The 21,400-nt window shown below is 40.1% G+C and overlaps 1 protein-coding gene across 7 annotated transcripts in view; it reads right to left on the reverse strand.

Moving 5' to 3' along the window:
* Positions 1–1,693: 1,693 nt before the first annotated feature.
* The window catches only part of rcor3 (REST corepressor 3), a 79,038-nt gene continuing 59,331 nt past the window's right edge, over positions 1,694–21,400 (reverse strand). For 5 of the 7 annotated variants that reach the window (XM_080200565.1, XM_080200566.1, XM_080200561.1 and 2 more), the window contains 3 exons: positions 11,072–11,129; positions 8,615–8,859; positions 1,694–3,764 (listed from right to left, as the gene is read on the reverse strand). In XM_080200565.1, the coding sequence (XP_080056691.1) occupies positions 3,447–3,764; positions 8,615–8,859; positions 11,072–11,129 (621 nt within the window). In that variant the 3' untranslated portion in view covers positions 1,694–3,446. The remainder of the gene's footprint in view (positions 3,765–8,614; positions 8,860–11,071; positions 11,130–21,400) is intronic. The other 2 variants (XM_080200563.1, XM_080200564.1) reach the window with 1 other exon arrangement.

A 21,400-nucleotide genomic window follows, 5' to 3' on the forward strand; every position in this document is an offset into this window, starting at 1 on the left:
ATTCCAGCCCTAACAAGAAGTTCATCCATTACCTTCCTTATGAATTTATGTGCGACAAGCCTCAAGACTCTCCAAGTGTCTCTAGTAGTATTTCTGCTGACAGAGAGCAGATTTCAGCAAGGATTTTTTAAAAAAGAGCTCCAGAGGTGGCATGATGGCACAGTGGTTAGCACTGCTGCCTTAACAGCACCAGAGACTCAGGTTCAATTGCAGCTTGGGGACTCTGTAAATTCAGCATGTTATCCCTGTGTCAGCCTGTGTTTCCCCTCGGTGCTCTGGTTTCCTCCCACAGTCCAAAGACATGCAGGTCAAGTTGATTGGCCATGGTAAATTGTCCATTTGTGAGCCAAGTTGCATGGGGGCAAATGTATGGAGTTACAGGGATAGGGCCTTGGTGAGATGCTCTTTTGGCAAGTTGGTAGACTAGATGGGCCAAATGGAATCCTGAAAATATTGCAGTTAGAAGACTAGAATGATTTGCTTTCCTCGCATGCCTGAAAAACTAGAGACAAATTTTGAGACCGCTCCAGAAACAAATGTAATTAGAAAGCACTTACATTTGAGGTAGAGATGCAAGTAGAAATTTGTTTGGACAGGTTTATGACCATAAAATAACAATCAAGGGCATGTTCATTGCAAATACATGCACAACACATATCCTACACGTTAGTATGCATTGTTTCCATTTGTAACTCGAACTGAAAATTCTGGAAAAACTCAGCAGCATCTGTGAAGAGAGAAATAGAATAAATGTTTCAAATGGCTATTTTTGAGTCATATGGAGTTGAAACATTAACTCAATTTCTGTCTCCACATATGTTGCCACTGGGATTTTCCAGCATTTTCAGGTTTTAAGATTTCCAGGCAGTATTTTGCTTTTATTTCAGTTTACATTTGTATCTGGGGCTAATAGGGAGGAAATTATGCAAAGGAGAAAGTGCAAAAAAAGGACAATGAGAAACAACAGGTTATGAATATCAAGATTGCACAGGCTGCTGTTTTTTCTCTTGAAAAGACAAGATTGAGAAGTGCAAATAAGGAGGTCAGAAGAAATGTCCTTATTCAAGAAAATGGTTAGAATGTGGAATGTTGCTATTCTATGGAGTAGTTGACAGAAAAGGCAAAAATGCTGTTACGGGGAAGATACATAACTTCACGAGGGAGAGGAATATAAGGGCATATTGGTAGGCTGAGATTAGGTCAATTGGGGAAAGCTCCTATAGAACATAAACACCAGCACAATCATTTGTTAATGTCGCCAGACTACTAGTGTACATGTGACCTCCCACATCAATGTGCACCAGGGCATTGGATTTGGTAAGCTGTGCTGGGGTCGGGATCCCCTGGTTCGTCAGTGGATATACGGGAGATCTGGTGAGCAGGGGTCTTGACATGTTGTCTCAACTGTACTGGATTGAACAGCAAGTTTCTGTGTCATGTGTTTATATAATAAACTCCGGGCCCTAATATCCGCCTTGAATAAATGTTTTTGTCAATCCAAGTTCAAAGCTGGCCAACCTCCAGCAAAACTACAGAAAACATTTCTCGCTGCAATATTCATTAACACATTTCCATCAATAGGATTAAAGCTTTATGGTGTAAATAGGTCCTAGCAAAATAGTAAAGTCCAATTGTAACAATGCATTAACTTTAAACCTCTGAAACAAAACTTTAGAAAATACAAAAAGAAAAATATTTTCAGATTGAAGTTTAATACAGGAAAGAAGCAAGCACACAATTTCTTACACTAAAATCACTGCTTAAAATACATGCAGAATGTCTGACTTAACAGATAAATAAGGAAGCTCTGACTGTACATGCAGTTGTTCCACATCCTATAAACTGAAAACTAAAACTAAGACAAAATTCATGTCAATATATACAGTAAACTAAAGTACTTTTGAGGTTTTATAGGTTCTTCTTTGTGCTATCTTCTACATCAAATTACAGTATAATTTCATTTTAGTATTTTCAAACATCTTACACGGAAAAATAATTAATGCATATCAGTTACAGTCTCAAGCCATTTTTAATAAAAAGTAACTATTTTAAAAATCTCCACACCCACTATTTCCCCACAGGGGGCATTTGATTCCTCTTCTGCTGAGAAAGCATGATTCTGGGGACTGCCTTCTAATGCATGATCATGTTTAATGGTCTATTGTCAGCAGCCAACTGGAGGCACATTTTTAGGGTAAGGCAATTGTGCCTGTGCTAGCCTGGCTATCTTCCCCTCAGAGTAAGTAACCTATTGTATTCTACTGTTCAGTCTACTGGCTAAATTGAAAACTGACAAAGTTCATACGCAAAGGTGCACAGCACTATCCAATGAAGGAAACCCCTTACAACTCACACCCAGAAACTACTGGCTCGGGAATAACTGCTAGAGCCTATTCTTGGCCATCATTCTCAACAACTTCAATCATAGCGATTTGATAACGTGATGAAGGTACCCTTAGTGATATTCATCTCAGTGAGAACAAGACTCAATACTTATACTCAATGAGATAATCACTTTAGTTTAAAAGAAATGCATTCTATATTTATCAGTACTTTAAAATACATGTTTGCTACAAAACTGCAACAATTACCACATTTCAGTAATTATTAATCATTTCATAAACAGATGTTTAAAAAGGGAGGAGTAATGACAGATTTTGATAAGCTGAGATCAGATATTTGATTTTATTGAAGTTTTAATTAACAAGGTTATGTGGAGTTATTCTAAACCAAGTGCACCTCTTTGGTATCAAAACCAATTAAATGCAGCAACTATCTCAAGTTCAGGAAACGTTTATTATTTTACAAATTCAAATTGATATTATACGCAGCAAATTTATAACATTTAATAAATTAAGAATAATTTTCAATCTTACTGACTGGTTTTTTTCAAATCAAAAGAACTATTTTGGAACTAAGTTGAATTAAGTGCACTTCCTTGGGACAAAGCTTTTGACTCGTACAACCAGAAGTTAATGCCGTTAAATCCAAAAAATTTCAACCGTAAAAAATAGAATTGCAAAAGATTGTATTTCATACAATACAATCTTAAATATTTCCTGATGATTTAGACTTTATTTGCTGAATACTGTATTTTCAAATATAATAAATTAATACAGGGCAATAAACAAGGGCCATGATGCATCAGATTTCATAAATAACTGTGCTAAAAACATTTTTTTTGTAAGTTTCTCAGATTCAATCTTGGCTTTGATTTTCTGTACAAAAAGAGGATATACAATAAATCACCTAATTTAAATTGTTGTGTTGTCAAGAGTTCAATTCACCCAAAATGTAGAACTAACAGAGACAGAACATATCAAGATGCAATTAGATAGTGTTAAACATTCTTAGTTGGTGAATTTTGGGTCATGTGAAGCATCTTCAGTTAAACAAAGCCACACAAGCAAACTTTTTTTTAAGTATGTCATAAAATAAAAAAAAAGTCAATGTAAAGATGAAGACTGTGATTCAGACTGAATTCCAATGAGCGATGGTGGCTGCTGTAGTACTGGCCTAGGATTCAAACGGGGTGGGATAGGGTTACTTGGACGAATTAGTGGAGGTGGTGGTTGATTAAGGGAAGGTCTTGGCTGTAAAAATCGAGTCTGTTGCTGGAGAGGAGGTGGTTGACGATGAAGAGCAGGAGCTGCAGGAAGCACTGGTCGAAGCAGTGGTGGAGGCTGGTTTAAGGTAGCAACACATGTAACAGCTACAGTAACTGGAGTTGGGGGTGCTGGGCCAGAAGCTGGGGGAGGTTGAACCTGTAAGAGAAACAAGGACAAAAGTAGCCATAGCTCACAAGAAAACAAGTACCCTTTACAGACCCATTTATATTAGCACAACTTAATATCTACAATTTCGAAATACTGTATGCCATTAGTGTATTGGTACAAGAGCTTCTGCATCATCATCAGATGTAACTATATTAAGACATTCAAGCTACATTGTTACTCAAAAACTATGCCGACTTTTAAATTATCATTTCTCCAAGACTCAATTTTATTTCCTATCTCTAGAGACTCACGCGCCTGTTTCTAATTTAAAAATGAAATCTGAAGGGACTTTGTGCATTGCTATAATTACTGTTCTGACAAGAAAAACAAACTTTCTGTTTATCTTCTGATATCAAAAAGGTGTCAAACCATAGTTAGCACTCATGCTTCTGATTAAAAAGGCTGTTGCTATCTTATTTGTGTGGGTTTCTTTTTTTAAACTATGCAACTTCATAGTTTTACCATACACTAATTCCAATTTACTGACAAACCTGCCTTTACCTCCATAGAAGGTACTGGTATATTCAATGCTTTACTGGCTTACCCTGTCACCAATATCCTGCACAAAGTTATAGACTGACGTTCTAATTAATCTGTACTGCTCCCTTCAGTGCTGCTTGCAAAACCACTTCATTTCAATTGCATTCCTGTTACCATGTTCCAACTGGTGGATGAAATGGCTTCTGCCTTTATACACCAAGGATGACACCCAAAGTCACATGACCATGGCAAGCCTATAACTACATCACACAATGGCATTTCTCCAAACAATAATGCCCTTGAGGGAAGAAAATCCGCCATCCTCACCTGATCTGGTCTACATGCGACTGACTCTTAACTGCCCTCTCAGACAGCCTAGCAAGCCATTTAGCTCAAGAAAAATGAATGCTTGACTTGCCAACACCCACACCTCAAGAACATGCATCACAAAAAGTGCAGAAGCAGAAATTACCCAACCACTGGTCATGTCCAACATTATAATCAAGACATTTTAATGAATGGTTTTCATTTATTCTGCAAAATCATGTACAACAACTGATTTTTGTTATCCAATGTTTTAAATTATTATTACTACCTTCAGGCTGCTCAAATTTTAAAACTTTGCTAAAATATATACTATCCATCAAATTATTAATCAGCAACATTTACATGAATGTGCTTATTTCAGTTTTCAGTAAACACGTACTGCCCATTCTCCGAATCCATAAATTTCAGTAGTGTGGAATAGGGTGTAGGTGACAACTTCACAGCCTGCACTCTTGAACTAAGACACCTCATTGCAGGGGTAGGTGTCTCCTAGCCCTAGTTCTCCTAGTAAATGCATTTAAATTGATGTTGTGCCCGTTCTGGGTATGGTCCAGACAGCGGCCATTTTCAGCGATTGGTAAAGGGAAACAGACATGAAGGTGGGCATGGATCGTGCTACTCGCCTCAACTTTACTAAGTTTACGCAACTGAAAACAGGTGCAACTTGATGGTATAATTGGACCCATAGCGTAGGGAGTAACATATTCGCACGGATAAAGGATTGGTTAGCCAACAGGAAGCACAGTAGGGATAAATGGGTCTTCTTTGGGGTTGGTAAAATGTGGAGTGTCACAGGATCAGTGCTGGGGCTTCAACTATTTATAATCTATGTCAATAATTTGGACCAAATGTATGGTAGCTAAATTTGCGGATGACACCAGATTTATGTAAGAAAGAAAGTAAGTAAGTTGTCAAGAGGAGGTAAAGATTCTGAAAAGGGATACAGACAGATTAAATTATTTTCCAGACGTCGCTGGATTCCGGGGAAGTGCCGGATGATTGGAAAACGGCTAATGTTACGCCGTTGTTTAAGAAGGGTGCCAGGCAAAAGGCGGGGAATTATAGGCCGGTTAGTTTAACGTCTGTGGTAGGTAAAATGTTAGAATCTGTCATTAAGGAGGAAATTGCAAGGCATCTTGAAGGGAATTGCTTGATAGAGCAGACGCAGCACGGTTTCATTAAAGGGAAGTCGTGTCTGACAAATTTACTGGAGTTCTATGAGGATGTGTCTAGGGCGGTGGATAGAGGAGAGCCGGTGGATGTGGTCTTTCTAGATTTTCAGAAGGCGTTTGACAAAGTACCTCACAAGAGGTTACTGCAGAAGGTCGAGGGACATGGAGTTGGGGGTAGGGTGTTAGTGTGGATAGAGGATTGGTTGTCAAATAGGAGGCAGAGAGTGGGGGTCAACGGGTGCTATTCGGATTGGCGGATGGTGACTAGTGGAGTGCCCCAGGGGTTGGTGCTGGAGCCTCAGCTTTTTACCATTTATATAGATGATCTGGAGGAGGGAACCGAGTGTAGGGTGTCGAAATTTGCTGATGACACCAAGATTGGGGGAACAGCAAATTGTGCGGAGGGTGTGGAGAGTCTGCAGAAGGATCTAGGTAGGCTGGGCGAATGGGCCAGGAAATGGCAAATGGAATTTAATGTTGGCAAGTTGAGGTGGTCCACTTTGGTAGGAAGAATGGTAGGAAGGACTATTACTTACGGGGCGAAAAACTGCAGCAGGCGACGGTGCAGAGGGACCTCGGGGTCCTTGTGCATGAGTCGCAAAAACCCAGCTTGCAGGTGCAGCAGGTGGTCAGGAAGGCAAATGGGATGCTGGCCTTCACAACGAGGGGGATTGAATATAAAAGTAGGGAGGTCTTGCTGCAGCTGTATAGGGCATTGGTGAGGCTGCAGCTGGAGTACTGTGTGCAGTTTTGGGCGCCGCACCTGCGCAAAGATATTTTGGCCTTGGAGGGAGTGCAGAGGAGGTTTACTAGGCTGATACCGGAGTTGAGGGGGTTGAGCTATGAGGAGAGGATGAATAAACTGGGCTTGTACTCGTTAGAGTTTAGAAGAATGAGGGGAGATCTCATTGAGACGTATAAGATGATGAATGGGATGGATAGGATAGAGGTGGAAGACTCTTCCCGCTCAGAAACGATAGTAGGACTAGGGGGCACAGCCTCAAGATAAAGGGGGGGGGGGGGGGGGGGGCAGTTTAGAACGGAGTTGAGGAGGAACTTCTTCACTCAAAGGGTGGTGAATCTCTGGAATTCTCTGCCCGTTGAAGTGGTGGAGGCTGCCTCGCTAAATATTTTTAAGACGCGGGTTGATGGGTTTTTGATAAGAGAGGGGATTAAGGGTTATGGGGAGAGGGCGGGAAAGTGGAACTGAGCAGCGACAGATCAGCCATGATCTTACTGAATGGCGGGGCAGGCTTGAAGGGCTAGATGGCCTACTCCTGCTCCTATTTCTTATGTTCTTATATTTGTAGATTTGAGTATAACGTGGGAAAACATGAACTCATCAAATTCGTCAGGAATAGAAAAGCAGCATAGTAGTCAAATGGAGAAAGATCAGGTGGTATGTAGGCATCCAAGTGTCCTCATGAGTCACAAAAATTAGTATGTGGCTACAGCAAGTTATTTGGAAGGCAAATGGAATGTTGACATTTAATGCAAGGGGAATGGAATATAATGATAGGGAAGATTTACTACAGCTTTACAGGGCATTGGTGAGGTAACATCTGGAATACTGTATAGTTTTGGTCTCCTATTTAAAAAGCAGTATAGAAGGTTCACTTGATTCATTCCTGGGATGAAAGGCTTATCCTATGAAGAAAGTTTGAACAGATTGGGTGACTAGAGATTAGAAAAATAGAGATGATCTTCTGAAACAAAAAATCCTGAGGGGACTTGATAGGGTAGTAACCAGGAGGGTGATTCCATTTGTCAGTGAGACTAGAACGAGGGATTACAGTTTAAGAGTAAGTGGTCACCCTTTTAAGGCTAAATGAGGAGAAATTTTCTCTTGCAATCGTTGGTCTGAGCAATTCTCTCACAGAAAGCAGTGCAGGCTAGGCGATTGAACTAATTCATGACAGAGTTAAACAGATTTTTGATAGATGAAGGAGTCAAAGGTTATGAGGGGCAGACAAAGTATAATTGAGACCACAACCAAAACAGCAATGATTTTATTGAATGGTAGAGATGGCTCAAAAGGCTAAATGGTCTCATCCTGCTCAAAGTCATATGCTCCTGGTTCTATCAATAACGTAAACCATATGGACTTCACGTCTCTATTTTGTGCAAATAAAAATTGAGCCATTTACAAAAGAAATCAGGTAAAATACCTCATATGATTAAGTGCTCAGTCAGGCAACTGTGTCAACTGAGGTAATTCTTTTTATGAGACTCTGGTGCTCAGCCAAACATGCATACTGTGGCTTTACTGTGAGGCCAGATGTCCGCAAAGCGATTACTTTTTTGACACAACAAAGAAGGGAAAACTCTGCCTGATTGACAGCTTTATGACACTACAATAATGTTTTCCTCTGATCTTGTTGGTCAATAGCTCAATATACATTTGCACAAGTGGCGTCAAGTGCTTACAGCTTCTATTATGGATACTTTAAGGGTTTGGTTGATTTACACTTTTATAGGGTTGGAACAAACCGATAAGTGGACGGATGCGTGAGGGGCAAGGGCTAGAGGTTGAAAAAAAAAGGCAAACAACTGAGACTAAATTCCAGAGAACCAAAGCGGGCTGTTTAGTCTGGCCTAGCACTCAGCTGCTTGTGGCCATCTCTAATCTGCTTCTGTTGGTAGCAGACCCCAAGTCCACCCTGCTCTCATTTCCTGCTCCCACCACCCCTCCCACAAACCCTTTGGAGTGATAACTAGGTCTTTGGGGCTCTATGATAGGGATCTATTGGGTTGGGGAATATTCATCTATCTGCCTCGGTTATGAAAATCTAGCCCTTAGTATTTGTCTTTAAAATCACAAACGCACTTACAACAGAAACAAAATGTGGAAAAACTTACTACCTCCTCTTCTATATCTGGACTTTTTGCTGGAACAGAAATCAAAGTAGGCTTTCCTTCCTCTGCTGATGTGGGAGAAACTCCATTTGATTCTTGTGTTCCTTGCTCTGCCTCCCATTCTTGTAGGACCTCTTCAAGATTAAAACGACGTCTGTAGTTAACAAAAAAGTTCTTCACTTGACCAACAGTTTTGTTTCCAATTACATCTGCAATGGCTTGAAAGTCCTTCCCATATTTCCGGACACCTGCAGTCAAACCAAGACAATTTTAGCTTGTGATATCTTCTCACAGTAATGAAGCATTAAGAGGTAAATGTGAACATTCAAATAGAAAACTAGAAAAACAGTGAATGTGTTTGACAAGTGGATGGTGAGCATAACACAGGAACATTTTCATGTAGGTAAGCAATGTGTACAGTATTCAATAATCACCTGAACGTGTCTTATTTCATTACTAATGTGGAGGAATACAAGAAAACATTTTGCACTTAGAATGAAAAAGAATTGCTCAATGCAACAATAATCACAAGTTTAAATGAGCTATTTCTAACTTCTGAAGGAGCGTAGATAAATCATGCAAGCAGAGTACAGCACAACTTCAGTGCTGCGAAGAAAGAGTTTTTTTTAAAAAAAGCAGACTTCACAGGCTGTAGAGTGCCAACTTGTCACTTATACAATTGGCCAAGTAATTTTCAATATTGCCAATGAAGGCTACAAATTATGAAATCCACATGAATGCAGTCCTAAAAGTTGGGTTATATTGCTTATTAACTTGCCAGTCCTCAGTTGCAACACTCTACATTTGAGAATACAAGGAGATCCTAGTATTTGTAGATTTCAGTGGACTAGTTTTTATCTATTTATAAGCTCATACCGCTCAACAAAACAAGAATCCTTAGTTTTAAGGAACTGTACTTTCCTGTGCCAAAACAGTTTAGACATTTAGTGACAATCTTTTCCTTCTTAAATAGCTCTTGGTGTGTGCATATTACGGTATATAGAAACTGGATACAAAAAAAATCCCAACTGTAGGTTTGAAATTTTTTGGAACAGTGAAATCCCAAAGTAATCAGGTAAATTGTACTGGAGGAGTTATTAAGCCATAAAGCTTGAGGGAGTTGAGTTAGCACATCCACTAAAGTTAAAGCACCAGTGGATGAAGTGACCACATCTATCACTGTTAACTTAACTTCATTAACTCAAGATTACCACATCATCAAATCTCTCCATTATAAGATAATGTAAAAATAGTAATGGAGAAAGATAATAAAATTTCAAAAAATGAATGTTAAGTTTTGGAAGAATCATCAAGAGATAGGACACATTCCAATGTAAAATTACAAATAGGTACTACTATTAAAGAGGGGGCAGTGGGTGGGAAACAGTTAGTTGGACACCTGCATTTACCCCAGATTCAAAATCCAGTTCACACTAGCTGGTAGGAGCAGTTCACAGTAACTGGAAGAGGTCTTTGCTGACTTAGAACCGTAGCAAAAAAAAAAGCTTATGTAATCTCAGCTGAGTTCAAAGTGGGAAGAGGTGATCCTGCGCTCAAAAGTGCCAATAGTTCAGCAGCTGAAAATCTTACTTTGGAGATCATAGGATAGTAAGTGTGGGAAAAAGAAAATACCATAGCAGGAAAGCAGGTGGTGCCTTCTGACGGCAAGGCTCAGGCACAAATGGTGACTCCTCATGTGTAAGTTGACATAATGACCTTGAAATACATCACAGCTAAGCCAGATTCCGTTCTACTAGATATTTGCAGTGAGTTTCCAACGCTTTTAGTGGATCACAAAATGAAGCAGAAACCTAACTGGCAGCTTCCCTACCCAATTCAAATTTGAGTCTAACTTCAGTGCCCAAATAACTGCCCTGGGCAAGACTAATAAGATCCTGAGACTTTTAGGCTGAGCACTATACTGCAAACAAAGAAGTTTCATAAAACAGAAATAGTGCTTTGAACTCCTGTTAAAAACAAATCATCAATATCCCACAGTTCTGATCAATTTGTATACATTTTGCTCATTAGAAAGACACATAACAGGTTTTGTAAACCACTGCTTGTTATAATTTAAAATCTCACAAAAGCTCATTTGAAATAGCATTCATTCATGTAATAAATATTCCTCAAATCTTTTAAGCAGGAAGCTTATATATTTGCATAAGTCAATCCTCCTAATGGCCAAGTTGATATCAAAGACAAATAAAAGTATTACTAATAATAGAATATTATCAATTCTAACAATATTCTATCAAAACATTCCGAATTCTAGAAAATAAAATCCCTTTTTGTCTTAAGGTTGCTGGTGACCAAGTAAAAGTATCAAAGTGTCTGAGTATTACGAAAAGTCCAACACTCCTAAGGGGCTTTAGGAATATTTTTGATTGCATCAGTAATACCTCTAAAATGACAAATGAATAAGACATTAATAAAATCACAGCTTCAGATGAAGCCCACCTTGCACTGCAAGCAATTGCTCTTCTGTCGTCCAACGCGCATTGATTTTCTGAGTGGACTGTAAATGGAAAACAAAAATAAAAATCAATTGTACATCATAAATCTCCACCATCTACAAACTCCAATTTATGCCTGGAGTTCCCCCCCACACCACCCCAACAAGTCTACTGATCACAGGAAAACTTCAAAAAACTTGCAATGCATTTTCACCTACATAGTGTGATGCAATATCTGTAATTACCAGGGAAATTGAACAAACCGGGGGAGGAACTAGACACCACTGCATTTTTGAGGTACAGAAAAGGGTTCAAAAAGATCAACTGCATGGTGTTTCCTGCCCAAAGACATCTCAAATAGGTACAACTTCATATTGGGTTACAGAATCTTTACGTCAATGTTCTGTTTGAAGAAAAATATCTATAGTTAAAGATGAGACAGATTTCCCCCCGAAATTCAAGTCTAGAGTTTGATGAGGGCATTATCAGATAGGACGGGGCTGAGATGGATAGCAAATCATCAGTGAGACCTGGAAGCCTTTTCAGCTACTCATATGAAATCGACAGGGACTTAAGTTTGATAAAGAGCAGACCATCAGGTGGAATAGTCACAGGCACTCAGGTGTATTGTGGCGATGTAGTTCTACTAGCGCCTTGTGATAAATGGGTGGGGGAACGTGTGATAATGGATGTCTAAATGTTCCTCATCAGGTATGCTTGCTCCCCTGGTCCCTCAAGCAAACTAAAATAAAGTTAAAAAAAAAACTTACCTGCTTTGGCTTCTTTTGGCCCTAGCTTTTTCCCCTGCCATGGTCACCTGGCAGGAAAGCCACAAATGCTTCCCCGCTCAGGGCACTAACTGAAATATCTGTTGGATACGATGACGTCATCGCAGCCTGAAAGCTGAACCTCACAGGTTTCCAACAGGTGTTTTCCTACCAGCTCAGAAGAATAGGCTAAATATTGAAAGGTGACAGGGACTGTCAAACAACCTTTCCAAATGATTTTAATGGCATTGGGTGAGCAAGGTTAAACATGGGCTTCAGTGGGATGGAGAGTTAGGTGCAATATCGAATGGTCTACAGGTACTGCACTCTAAGCAAAAGTCGTTACATCCGAGAAAAATAAGGGCACAGACACATCAATAGAACCACAAAGGCAAGTTCCCAGCACCATTCATGACAATACATACAAGTCATGCATTTGTTCAGTACAAAAAACAGAGCATAAAAAGCTAGATCAAAATCTTTATTATCCTGCAGACAATGACGTTGATTCATCATGTGCTGTAACACTTTTCATACTACTTTGTGTGTATAAATTGAAATAATATACAAGTCACTAATAAATTCAATAAGGAATTCAGAAGGTACTTGGTTACCTACAGTGATTAGAATAATAATTAGCATAGATGCATTTAAGAAGAAGCTGAGTACAAGGGAGAAAGGAATACATGGATATACTGATAAACAGAGTAGGAAAGAAGGCGGCTCAGTGTCGGACAAAACCTAGCAACAACTAGACAGGCCAAACTGCAAATCTTAAGTAATCTCAATATGAAAATTTCTAATTTCTGCATGGCATAGTTATATCCGAGATTTTGCTTAGCCTCTTGTATTCGCCTTTAAACTTGTCAGTATCTGCAGACAGCTGTCAATTGTACCTTTGTTTGCACATTTAATTGAAAGTATGTAAGGCTTATACTTCTGAGACTTGACAAGCATATTGTAGGTTAATCAAAACCTATGAGGCTTGCCACAGGTATCTTTCACTATTAGACTGTTGTTCATAATGTCAGTTCTTCTGGTATATAGGCACATAAATATAAAAACAGGCTTTTTTCTGGTCATTATAAATATAAAAAATGGATTACTTAATAAAAAGTAAAATTCATTCTGTCTTAAAGCAACAAAGAATAAATTAGCACATATGCCATTATGCAGCAGGTGTGACTTGCCTTTGTTTAATATCATTATTTCCCCACGACAACCTGTGCTCTCTAAAGCTGTAACACCCAGGTAGCAAAGTGCTTTACATGTAGCAAAAATAGAAAACGACAAGACTTCAAGGGTTATTGCATTGTGCCAAAACACATCCCCCACCCACGTGCAATGATGAATGCTAAAATCTGGAACAAATACTGGATAAATGTTGGAAATCTGCAATAAAAAATGCTGGAAATATGCAAGCAGTTAAGCCAGTATCTGAAAAAGGAAGGATTAAATATTTCAAATAAAACTCTAACAGAACTAAAAGGATCTCAGTGAAAATATTGTATTTTAGAATCTGATTGGTCAGCTGCCCCTTTCCAGTTTGACAGAACTACTAGGCAGAATCTAATCACATTAGTAGCAAGTATGATCAAAATTTATACCCAAATCATTACTGTTCAGATAAGAGTCAGTAGCTGTATTCCAAGGCCTTGTTATAATCTTTCAAGATAATTTGGAGGCACCAACATCCTTAATGGTGAATGTGGGGAGTATAATACTTCTGCATATTTTCTGAAGAGTATCTTTAAAAAATTATTAATTAAGAGTTAGTCCAATCAATTAAAAGCTTCTACTTTTAACTGATTGATGGAGACAGCAATTTTTGCTTCCTGAACAGAAAAGTTTCAGATGATATACTCCAAATCTGGCACAACAATCCTGTGTATAAAAACATCATTCAAGTTGATCTCCTTTTTTATTCACCTCCCTACAATTCAACAGCAAGCAGCCAAAAAAACAAACTTCAAAATAGAGATCCAAAATGTTGTTCAAAGGTCTTTAACAAAAATAAACCTTCAAGAACCTAGCAAATAGGGTCAAGGAGAATCCCAAGGCCTTTTATGCACATATGCAGACCAAGAGGGTAGCAAGAGGAAGAGTAGGCCCACTCAAGGGCAATGGAGGGAAGGTATGTATGGAGCCACAGGAAGTGGATGAAATCCTTAATGAGTACTTTGTATCAGTATTCACCAAGGAGGACATGATGGATGTTGAGATCAGGGAGAAGTGTGTGAACGCTCTAGAGAATGTCAATATATCAAAAGGAAGAAGCGTTGACCATCTTAAATTGCATTAAAGGTAGGCAAGCCCCCGGGGCCAGTTGAGATCTATCCCAGCTTACTGCAGAAGGCAAGGGGAGAAATAGCTGGGGCCTTAACATATTATCTTCACATCCTTTTTGATCACAGGCGAGATTCCAGAGGACTGAAGAATAGCCAATGCTGTTCCCTTGTGTAAAAGAAGCAGGGATAATCCAGCAAATTATAGATCAGTGAGCCTGACATAAGTGGTGGGGAAGCTTTTGGAGAAGATGCTGAGGGACAGGATGTTTGCACATTGAGGAAAATGGATTGGTTAATGACAGGCAACATGGTTTTGTACAGGGAAGGTCATGTCTCACCAACTTAATTGAGTTTTTTGAAGAGATGACGTAAAAGATTTGAGAGGGAAAGGCTGTGGATGTAGTTTACATGGAGTTTAGTAAGACATCTGACAAGGTCCCACATGGCAGACTGGTACAAAAACTAAAATCATGTGGAATTCAAGGTGAGATGGCTAGATGGATACAGAACTGGCTTGGTTATAGAAGACAGAGTGTAGTGGTGGAAGGGTCTTTTTCAAAATGGAGATCTACAGCTGACGGTGTTCTGCAGGGTTAAGTGCTAGGAGCTCTGTTGTTTGTGGTGTATATAACTAATCTGGAGGAAAATGTGGGGGGTTTGATTAGTAAGTTTGCCGATGACACCAAGATTTGGAGTTGTTGCCGGTGCCGAGAATACCACAGGATAATCGATATGATTGCATGCTTGGGCATAGAAATGGTAGATGGAGTTTAATCCAGACAACTGCAAGACCATGCACTTTGGGAGATCAAATTTAGATATGAATTATACTGTAAATGGCAGAACCGTTAAGAACATTAACATAGAGGGATCTGAGCTTGCAGGTCCACAGTTCTCTGAAAGTGGCAACACAGGTGGCCAAGATGATTAAGAAGGCATATGGCATGCTTGCGTTCATCAGCCAGGGCACTGAGTACAGGAGTTGGGGAATCATGCTGCAGCTATATAAAACCTTGGTTAGGCAGTATTTGGAGTATCGCCTGCAGTTCTGGTCACCACACTATCAGAAGGACTCGGAAGCTTTGGAGAGAGTGCAAAGAAGGTTCACCAAGATGTTGCCTGGTCTTGAGGGTGTTGGCTATAAGGAGAGATTAAATAAACTACTGGAAAGACAGAAGCTGAGAGGAGCCCCGATAGAAGTCTACAAAAGTTATGAGAGGCATATACAGGGTGGATAGTCAGAGGCTTTTAGCAAGGATGGAAGTGTCAATTACAAGGAAGCACAGATTCAAGGTGAGAGGGGCAAATTTTAAGGGAGATGTGCAGGGGAAGCTTTTCACAGAGTGGTGGGTGCCTGGAACGTGTTGCCAGAGGGTGTGATGGAAGCAGGTACATTACCAACATTTAATTCATGAATGGGTACACGAACGTGGAGGAAAGAGAGAAGGTTTTTTTTAAGCTAGGGCATCATAATCGGCACAGGTTTGGAGGGCTGAAGGGTCTGTTCCTCTGCTATTCTGTTCTTTCAAAAACGCAGAACAAATATTAATATACATCATGTACATGCTTCTGGAGATATTGCAGAAGGCACTGATACTGCAAAGGCCCTGACAATATTCCAGCAATGGTCTTGAGACTTGCGCTCCAGAACTTATCGTGCCCCTAGGCAAGTTGTTCCAGTATAGCTTCAACATTGGTATCCATCTGGCAACGTGGAAAATTGCCCACGTATGTCCTGTAAACAAGAAGGGCGACAAATTCAATCTGGCCAATTACCGCCCCATCAGTCTACTCTTGATCATCAGTAAAGTGATGGAAGGGGTCATCAACAGTGCTATTAAGCGGCACTTACTCAGCAATAACCCACTCACTGATGCTCTATTTGGGTTCCGCCAGGGTCACTGTTCCTGACTATTTACAGCCTTGGTTCAAACATGGACAAAACAGTTGAATGCCAGAAATGAAGTGAGAGCGACATCAAGGCAGAATTTGACAGAATGGCAACAAGGAGCCCTAGCAAAACTGGAGTTAAAAAGGGAATCGGGAGTGGGGGCTGTCTCTGCTGGTTGGAGACATACATAGCATAAAGGTAGATGGTTGTGATGGTTGGAGGTCAATCATCTCAGCTCCAGGACATCACTGCAGTTGTTCCTCAGGCTGAGTTCTACTTCCAACCATCTTCAGTTGCTTCACCTCTTACCTTCCTTCCATCATAAGATCAGAAGTGGGATGTTCGCAGATGACTGCACAAAGTTCAGTGCCATTTGCGACTCCACAGAACCATAGGAAAATTATAGCACAGCAGGCCATTCAGCCCACCCTGTCCATGCCAGCCTAAGGACACCAAGGTGACCTTTCTAAGGTGAATCCTCAGATCCTGAAGCATTCATGTCCAAACGTAGTAAAAGATTGACAACATACAGGTTTGGAGGGCTGAAGGGCCACAATGATCATCTCCAACAAGGGGAGATTTACCCGTTACCCCTTGACATTTAATTACCATTGCTGCATCCCCATTATCAACATTCTCAGGATTACCATTGACCAGGAATTGAGTTGGACTAGCCACATAAAAACTGTTGTTACCAGAGCAGGTCAAAGGAATTCTGTGGCGAGTAGCTCCCCTTCTGACCTCCCAAAGTCTATCCACCACCTAGAAGGTACAAGTCAGGAGCGCAATGGAATACTTTCCATTTGTCTGGATAAGTGAATCTCTAACAACACTCAAGAAGCATGACACCATCCAGAATAAAGCAGTCCACTTGATTGCTACTCCCTCCACAAAAATTCAATCCCTCTATCACCGCAAAACAGTGGCAGCCTTGTGTACCATCTACAAGATGCACATTAAGGCTCCTTAGGAAGCACCTTCCAAACCCACAACCGCTATCATCCAATAGGACAAGAGCAGCAGATACCTGGGACCACCACCATCCTCTCCAACTCACTCACCGCCCTGACTTGGAAATATCTTGGCGCTGCTTCACTGTCACTGGGTCAAAATCTTGGAATTCCAACTCTAATAGCACTTCAGGTGTACCTACGCCTCAGGGACTGCAGTGGTTAAACACATTAAAAGTTTGTCCCAGAACAGGGGCATGTGAAAAATGCTCAGAAAGCTGATGCACTCGTTACCCTGCTTGTTCCATCAGAAATCCAGTAACAGAATCAGAGGATGCTTGCATCCATTTGTCTCATCATTCCTGCCAGCTCTTTACAGGATCTCAGCTTGTCCCATTCTCTGCCCTTTTCTGGAATGCCCTGCAAATTTTACTCTTCAGGCGCCTATCCAATTCTGTTCAGAAAATCCTGATTATATCTTGCCCCACTATCTTATGATGGAGCACACTCTAGATCCTAACCATACAACGTGTAAAAGTGTTTTTCCTTATATCACTGTTGGTTCCTTTGCCTTTTAACTTAAATCAGTGTTCTCTAGTTCTTGACCCTTCTGCTAGATTTCATGATTTTGGACATCCCTATCAAATCTCCTCTCAAACCAAGCAACCCTAGTTTTTCCAATAGTCCATATAACTAAACTCCCCATCCCTGGATTTATTCTTCTAAAATTTTCTACACCCTTTTCAAAATCTTCACATCCTTCTACAGTGCAGTTCCCAAAATTAGACGGAATTATTCAGCGGAGGCTGAAACTCCTTACTTTTATAGTCTTTGCCTCTATTTATAAAGCCTAGGCTCTACCATGCATTTTAACTGCTTTTTCACTCTGCTCTACCATCCATTAATTTATGCACATTACCCCCAGGACTGTGCTTCATGTTTAGATGAACTGTGCTCTTTATTTTTGCATTGCGTCTTTGTTCTTCCTAATGTACCACTTCACACTTCTATGCACTAAATATCATCTGCCATACGGTTGTCCACCCTGTCAGCCTATGTTCTCATGAAGTCAGTTGCTCTTATTTTTACAGCTCATAATACTTTCAAGCTCTGCATTATGTGCAAGTTTTGAAATTGTATCTATATACCCAAGTCATTAATATATAGATAAATAAGCAATGACCCTAGAATTCATGGGAACCCCGATATATATATATTCCTTCTTCTGAAAAACAACCATTCACCATTACTCGCTATTTACTGACATTCTGCTAATTTTGCACCTTCAGTGCGACTTTTCCTTTTATTCCATGGGTTTCAACGTTGCTGACAAATCTATTATGTGACACTTTACCAAACACCTTTTGGAGATCCTTATGCACCACATCAAGTTCACAATCCTCATCAACCATCTATGCCACCTTAACAAAAAACTCAATCAGAATGATTTGCCTTAAACAAATCTGGGTAGGTTTTCCCTAATTAATCCATGCTTGACATTGTGATTGTTAATTTTGTCCCGGATTATCATCTCTAAACACTTTCCATGACCAAGGATAACACGACTGGCCTGTAGCGGGTGGTTTATCCTTACAACCTTTTTTGAGTAAGGGTAACATTGGCAATTCTCCAGCACCATTTTTCTATCAGATTGGAAGATTATGACTGTGCCCCTGTAATTTCCCCCTTTACTTCTCTCAGCATCCTTGGACCATACCATCTGGTTCTAGTGACTTATCGGGGGCAATCTAACCAGCAGGGTGAGCCAGTAAATCAGTGTGGTGAGCCAGTGAGATCGGGCAAGAGGCAAAATAAAAAAAAGGGTTTGCGCCCAATTTTTTGCCTCTCGAGATGTTACTGGCACTGATCTTAATATTCATTAGTTCATTTACATATTAGTGAGTCCCAGATGCTATTGAGGTGCAATGGAGGGAGGAAGAGAAAACTTATTTTTTTCATTTCAAAAATAAATTTCTTCTGCCTTCCTGATCCTGAGCACTTTTCACTGGGCCTTTTCATGGGCTGGGAAAGCTTTGGACACAAAATGCACACAGAACTTTTTTTGAGGTGAGGGTTGCTATTGCGAGGGCCATAGGAAATTTGAATTTTCTTCCTCACGCTATTTTCATGTGTAGAAGACCACACCCAAAATTCACATTTCCTTGTGACCATTGGAGGATGTCTGCCAAGGACTCAGGAACATTCTGGCAGGAAATATTGAATGTTTTGACACTTTCAAATGTTACTATTCAACGTTGTATTGTAATGTAGTTGTAATTCTAATGGAGTAATTGATCTTAAGAATGCTTTGATTGTTATGGCAGCATACTCAATTATATTCATTTCACTGTTCAGGGTAGTGATTGGCAGTTTTATGAGATTTTAATAATAATCTTCCTTTGTTGTGGTTGTTTGTTTGTATAACTTCTTTGCCATTTGAAGGATTTTTTTTCAGTATCAATGTTATAGGTTTGAATGAGTTTTATTAGATTTTACAAACAATGTTTCTTTCACCTGCACTTGTTGCTATTGCATGGCACCCAAAAACTATACATAAATGGATACCAGGCAAGTGGCTATGCAGGATATATGGTGGCATGTGGAATATATGAGAGAATGGAAGGAAATTGGGCATGGGGGCGGGAAAGAGGTGTAGGGAAGTGGCAGAGAAGAGGTGGATAGGGTGTGAGGTTTACGTGTCACAAGAACAATGCTCAGAGCTGGGCTGCTGTCCCTGGAATCTAAGGTAGGCCTTCTAACCCACCTGCCTTGACACCCACCCGCAGTCCACTCTGTGCAAAATGCACATGGAACCCATCCCTTGCTTATTAAAACAAAATTCCCATGCAAAGTCAGTCATGTCAGGTATACGTTTCAGAAACTGTAAGATGGTCTGATCTGCATTTTGCAAGCCTGAGAGGAATATCTGAGCTAGTCTTTCAAGTCAAGATCATAATTTTGAAAACAGAACTAGAAATTTGGCCTGATCACTTCTGTTTTCCAAGTCCAGAATCACTGACAGCAATTAAGTGCCCACTAAGATCAGTTATTTCCGAATTTAAAGGTAAAGGCACCCAAATTATCGTAAAAGGGGGCATTCACATCAAGTATCAAATGGAGAGAGAAGACATTTGATCAAAAGTTGACTTGCTGTGAAAAGGAAAGTCTCTTAATATCCCCATAAAATTTATATTAAAAGTTCTAGTACTGTTTTAATCATAGCAATTAAGATAAAACCAATTACACATACTCTGGTGTGCCAACTGTACCTCCACAGCCAATTTGAACTCCTCTAAATAAAATGTTACTCCTACAAACCTTACTTTAGCTTTAGAGAAATGGCAGCCTTAAATTGGAGTGCATGTTAACACAGCAGTGACAAGCATTTAATCTGAATGCAAACTAACATAGCATAACTTGTGTTAGCTACTTGCTACATGCACAATTCAAAAACAGCTGAGTTTATACACAGGTGTAAAGGCTCAGGAATGGGTAGTAATGTTGAATCTCCACTTCTTTGTAGTTGGTTTATTTGTTTAATAGGCATTAGATGGGTTCAGAAAAATCCTGCCTGAAACACGTGATGCTTCACATGTCTGGCGAACATCAACTGTAAGCGAGCATCCAAAAGGCAATTATAGTCTGCCACAATAGCCTGCTTGTTCAAACACAAAATGCCACTTTCTATATCTACAAGCATTGGCACATCCACTGAAAACGTCCTGATAGGCTGAGGCAGAGATGTACAGCGTGGTCAGTTGCTGCAAAGGTGATGCAATGGCTATGGAGCATTTGTCTAGTATATTCTATGACAAGATCAATTTCCAATTTGCCCCTACCTCTTTCCAGGCTTGCTGAGGTGAGGTGGGCAGCACGGTGGCACAGTGGTTAGCACTCCTGCTTCTCAGCCCTAGGGACCTGGGTTCGATTCCTGGCTTGGGTCACTGTTTGTATGGAGTTTGCATGTTCTCCCAGTGTCTGCGTGGGTTTCCTCCAGGTGCTCTGGTTTATTCTCTCAGTCTAAAAGCTGGTTAGGTGCATTGACCCAAACAAACACTGGAGTGTGGCACTAGGGGAATTTCACAGTAACTTCATTGCAGTGTTAATATAAGCCTTACTTGTGACTAAAACTTTTAAACAGCAAAAATTTCCATCCACATCACCTCTTGCAGCTATAAAACAAGAGTTCAGAAGTTGGTCTGCTCCATTATTTACCTTCCAAGTGATGCCTGCACAGTGAATTTCTTGTCCATTTATCTTTGGCAATCACTGCTTACTGCTCTCTCTCTTAATTTTAGCTGAAGTTTCTAAAAGGGTGGAATTTTTTTTTGAGGCTAAGGATATAATGATTTTGTCCCCTAATTCTGGCACTTTTTAATTATCCACATCTCTTTAACTTTTGCCTGCACACAATATTCTGGTCCTACTACTATACTA

The sequence above is a fragment of the Carcharhinus amblyrhynchos genome, chromosome 12, assembly GCF_965287045.1.
Source record: "Carcharhinus amblyrhynchos chromosome 12, sCarAmb.v2.hapA, whole genome shotgun sequence".
Lineage (NCBI taxonomy): Eukaryota > Metazoa > Chordata > Chondrichthyes > Carcharhiniformes > Carcharhinidae > Carcharhinus > Carcharhinus amblyrhynchos.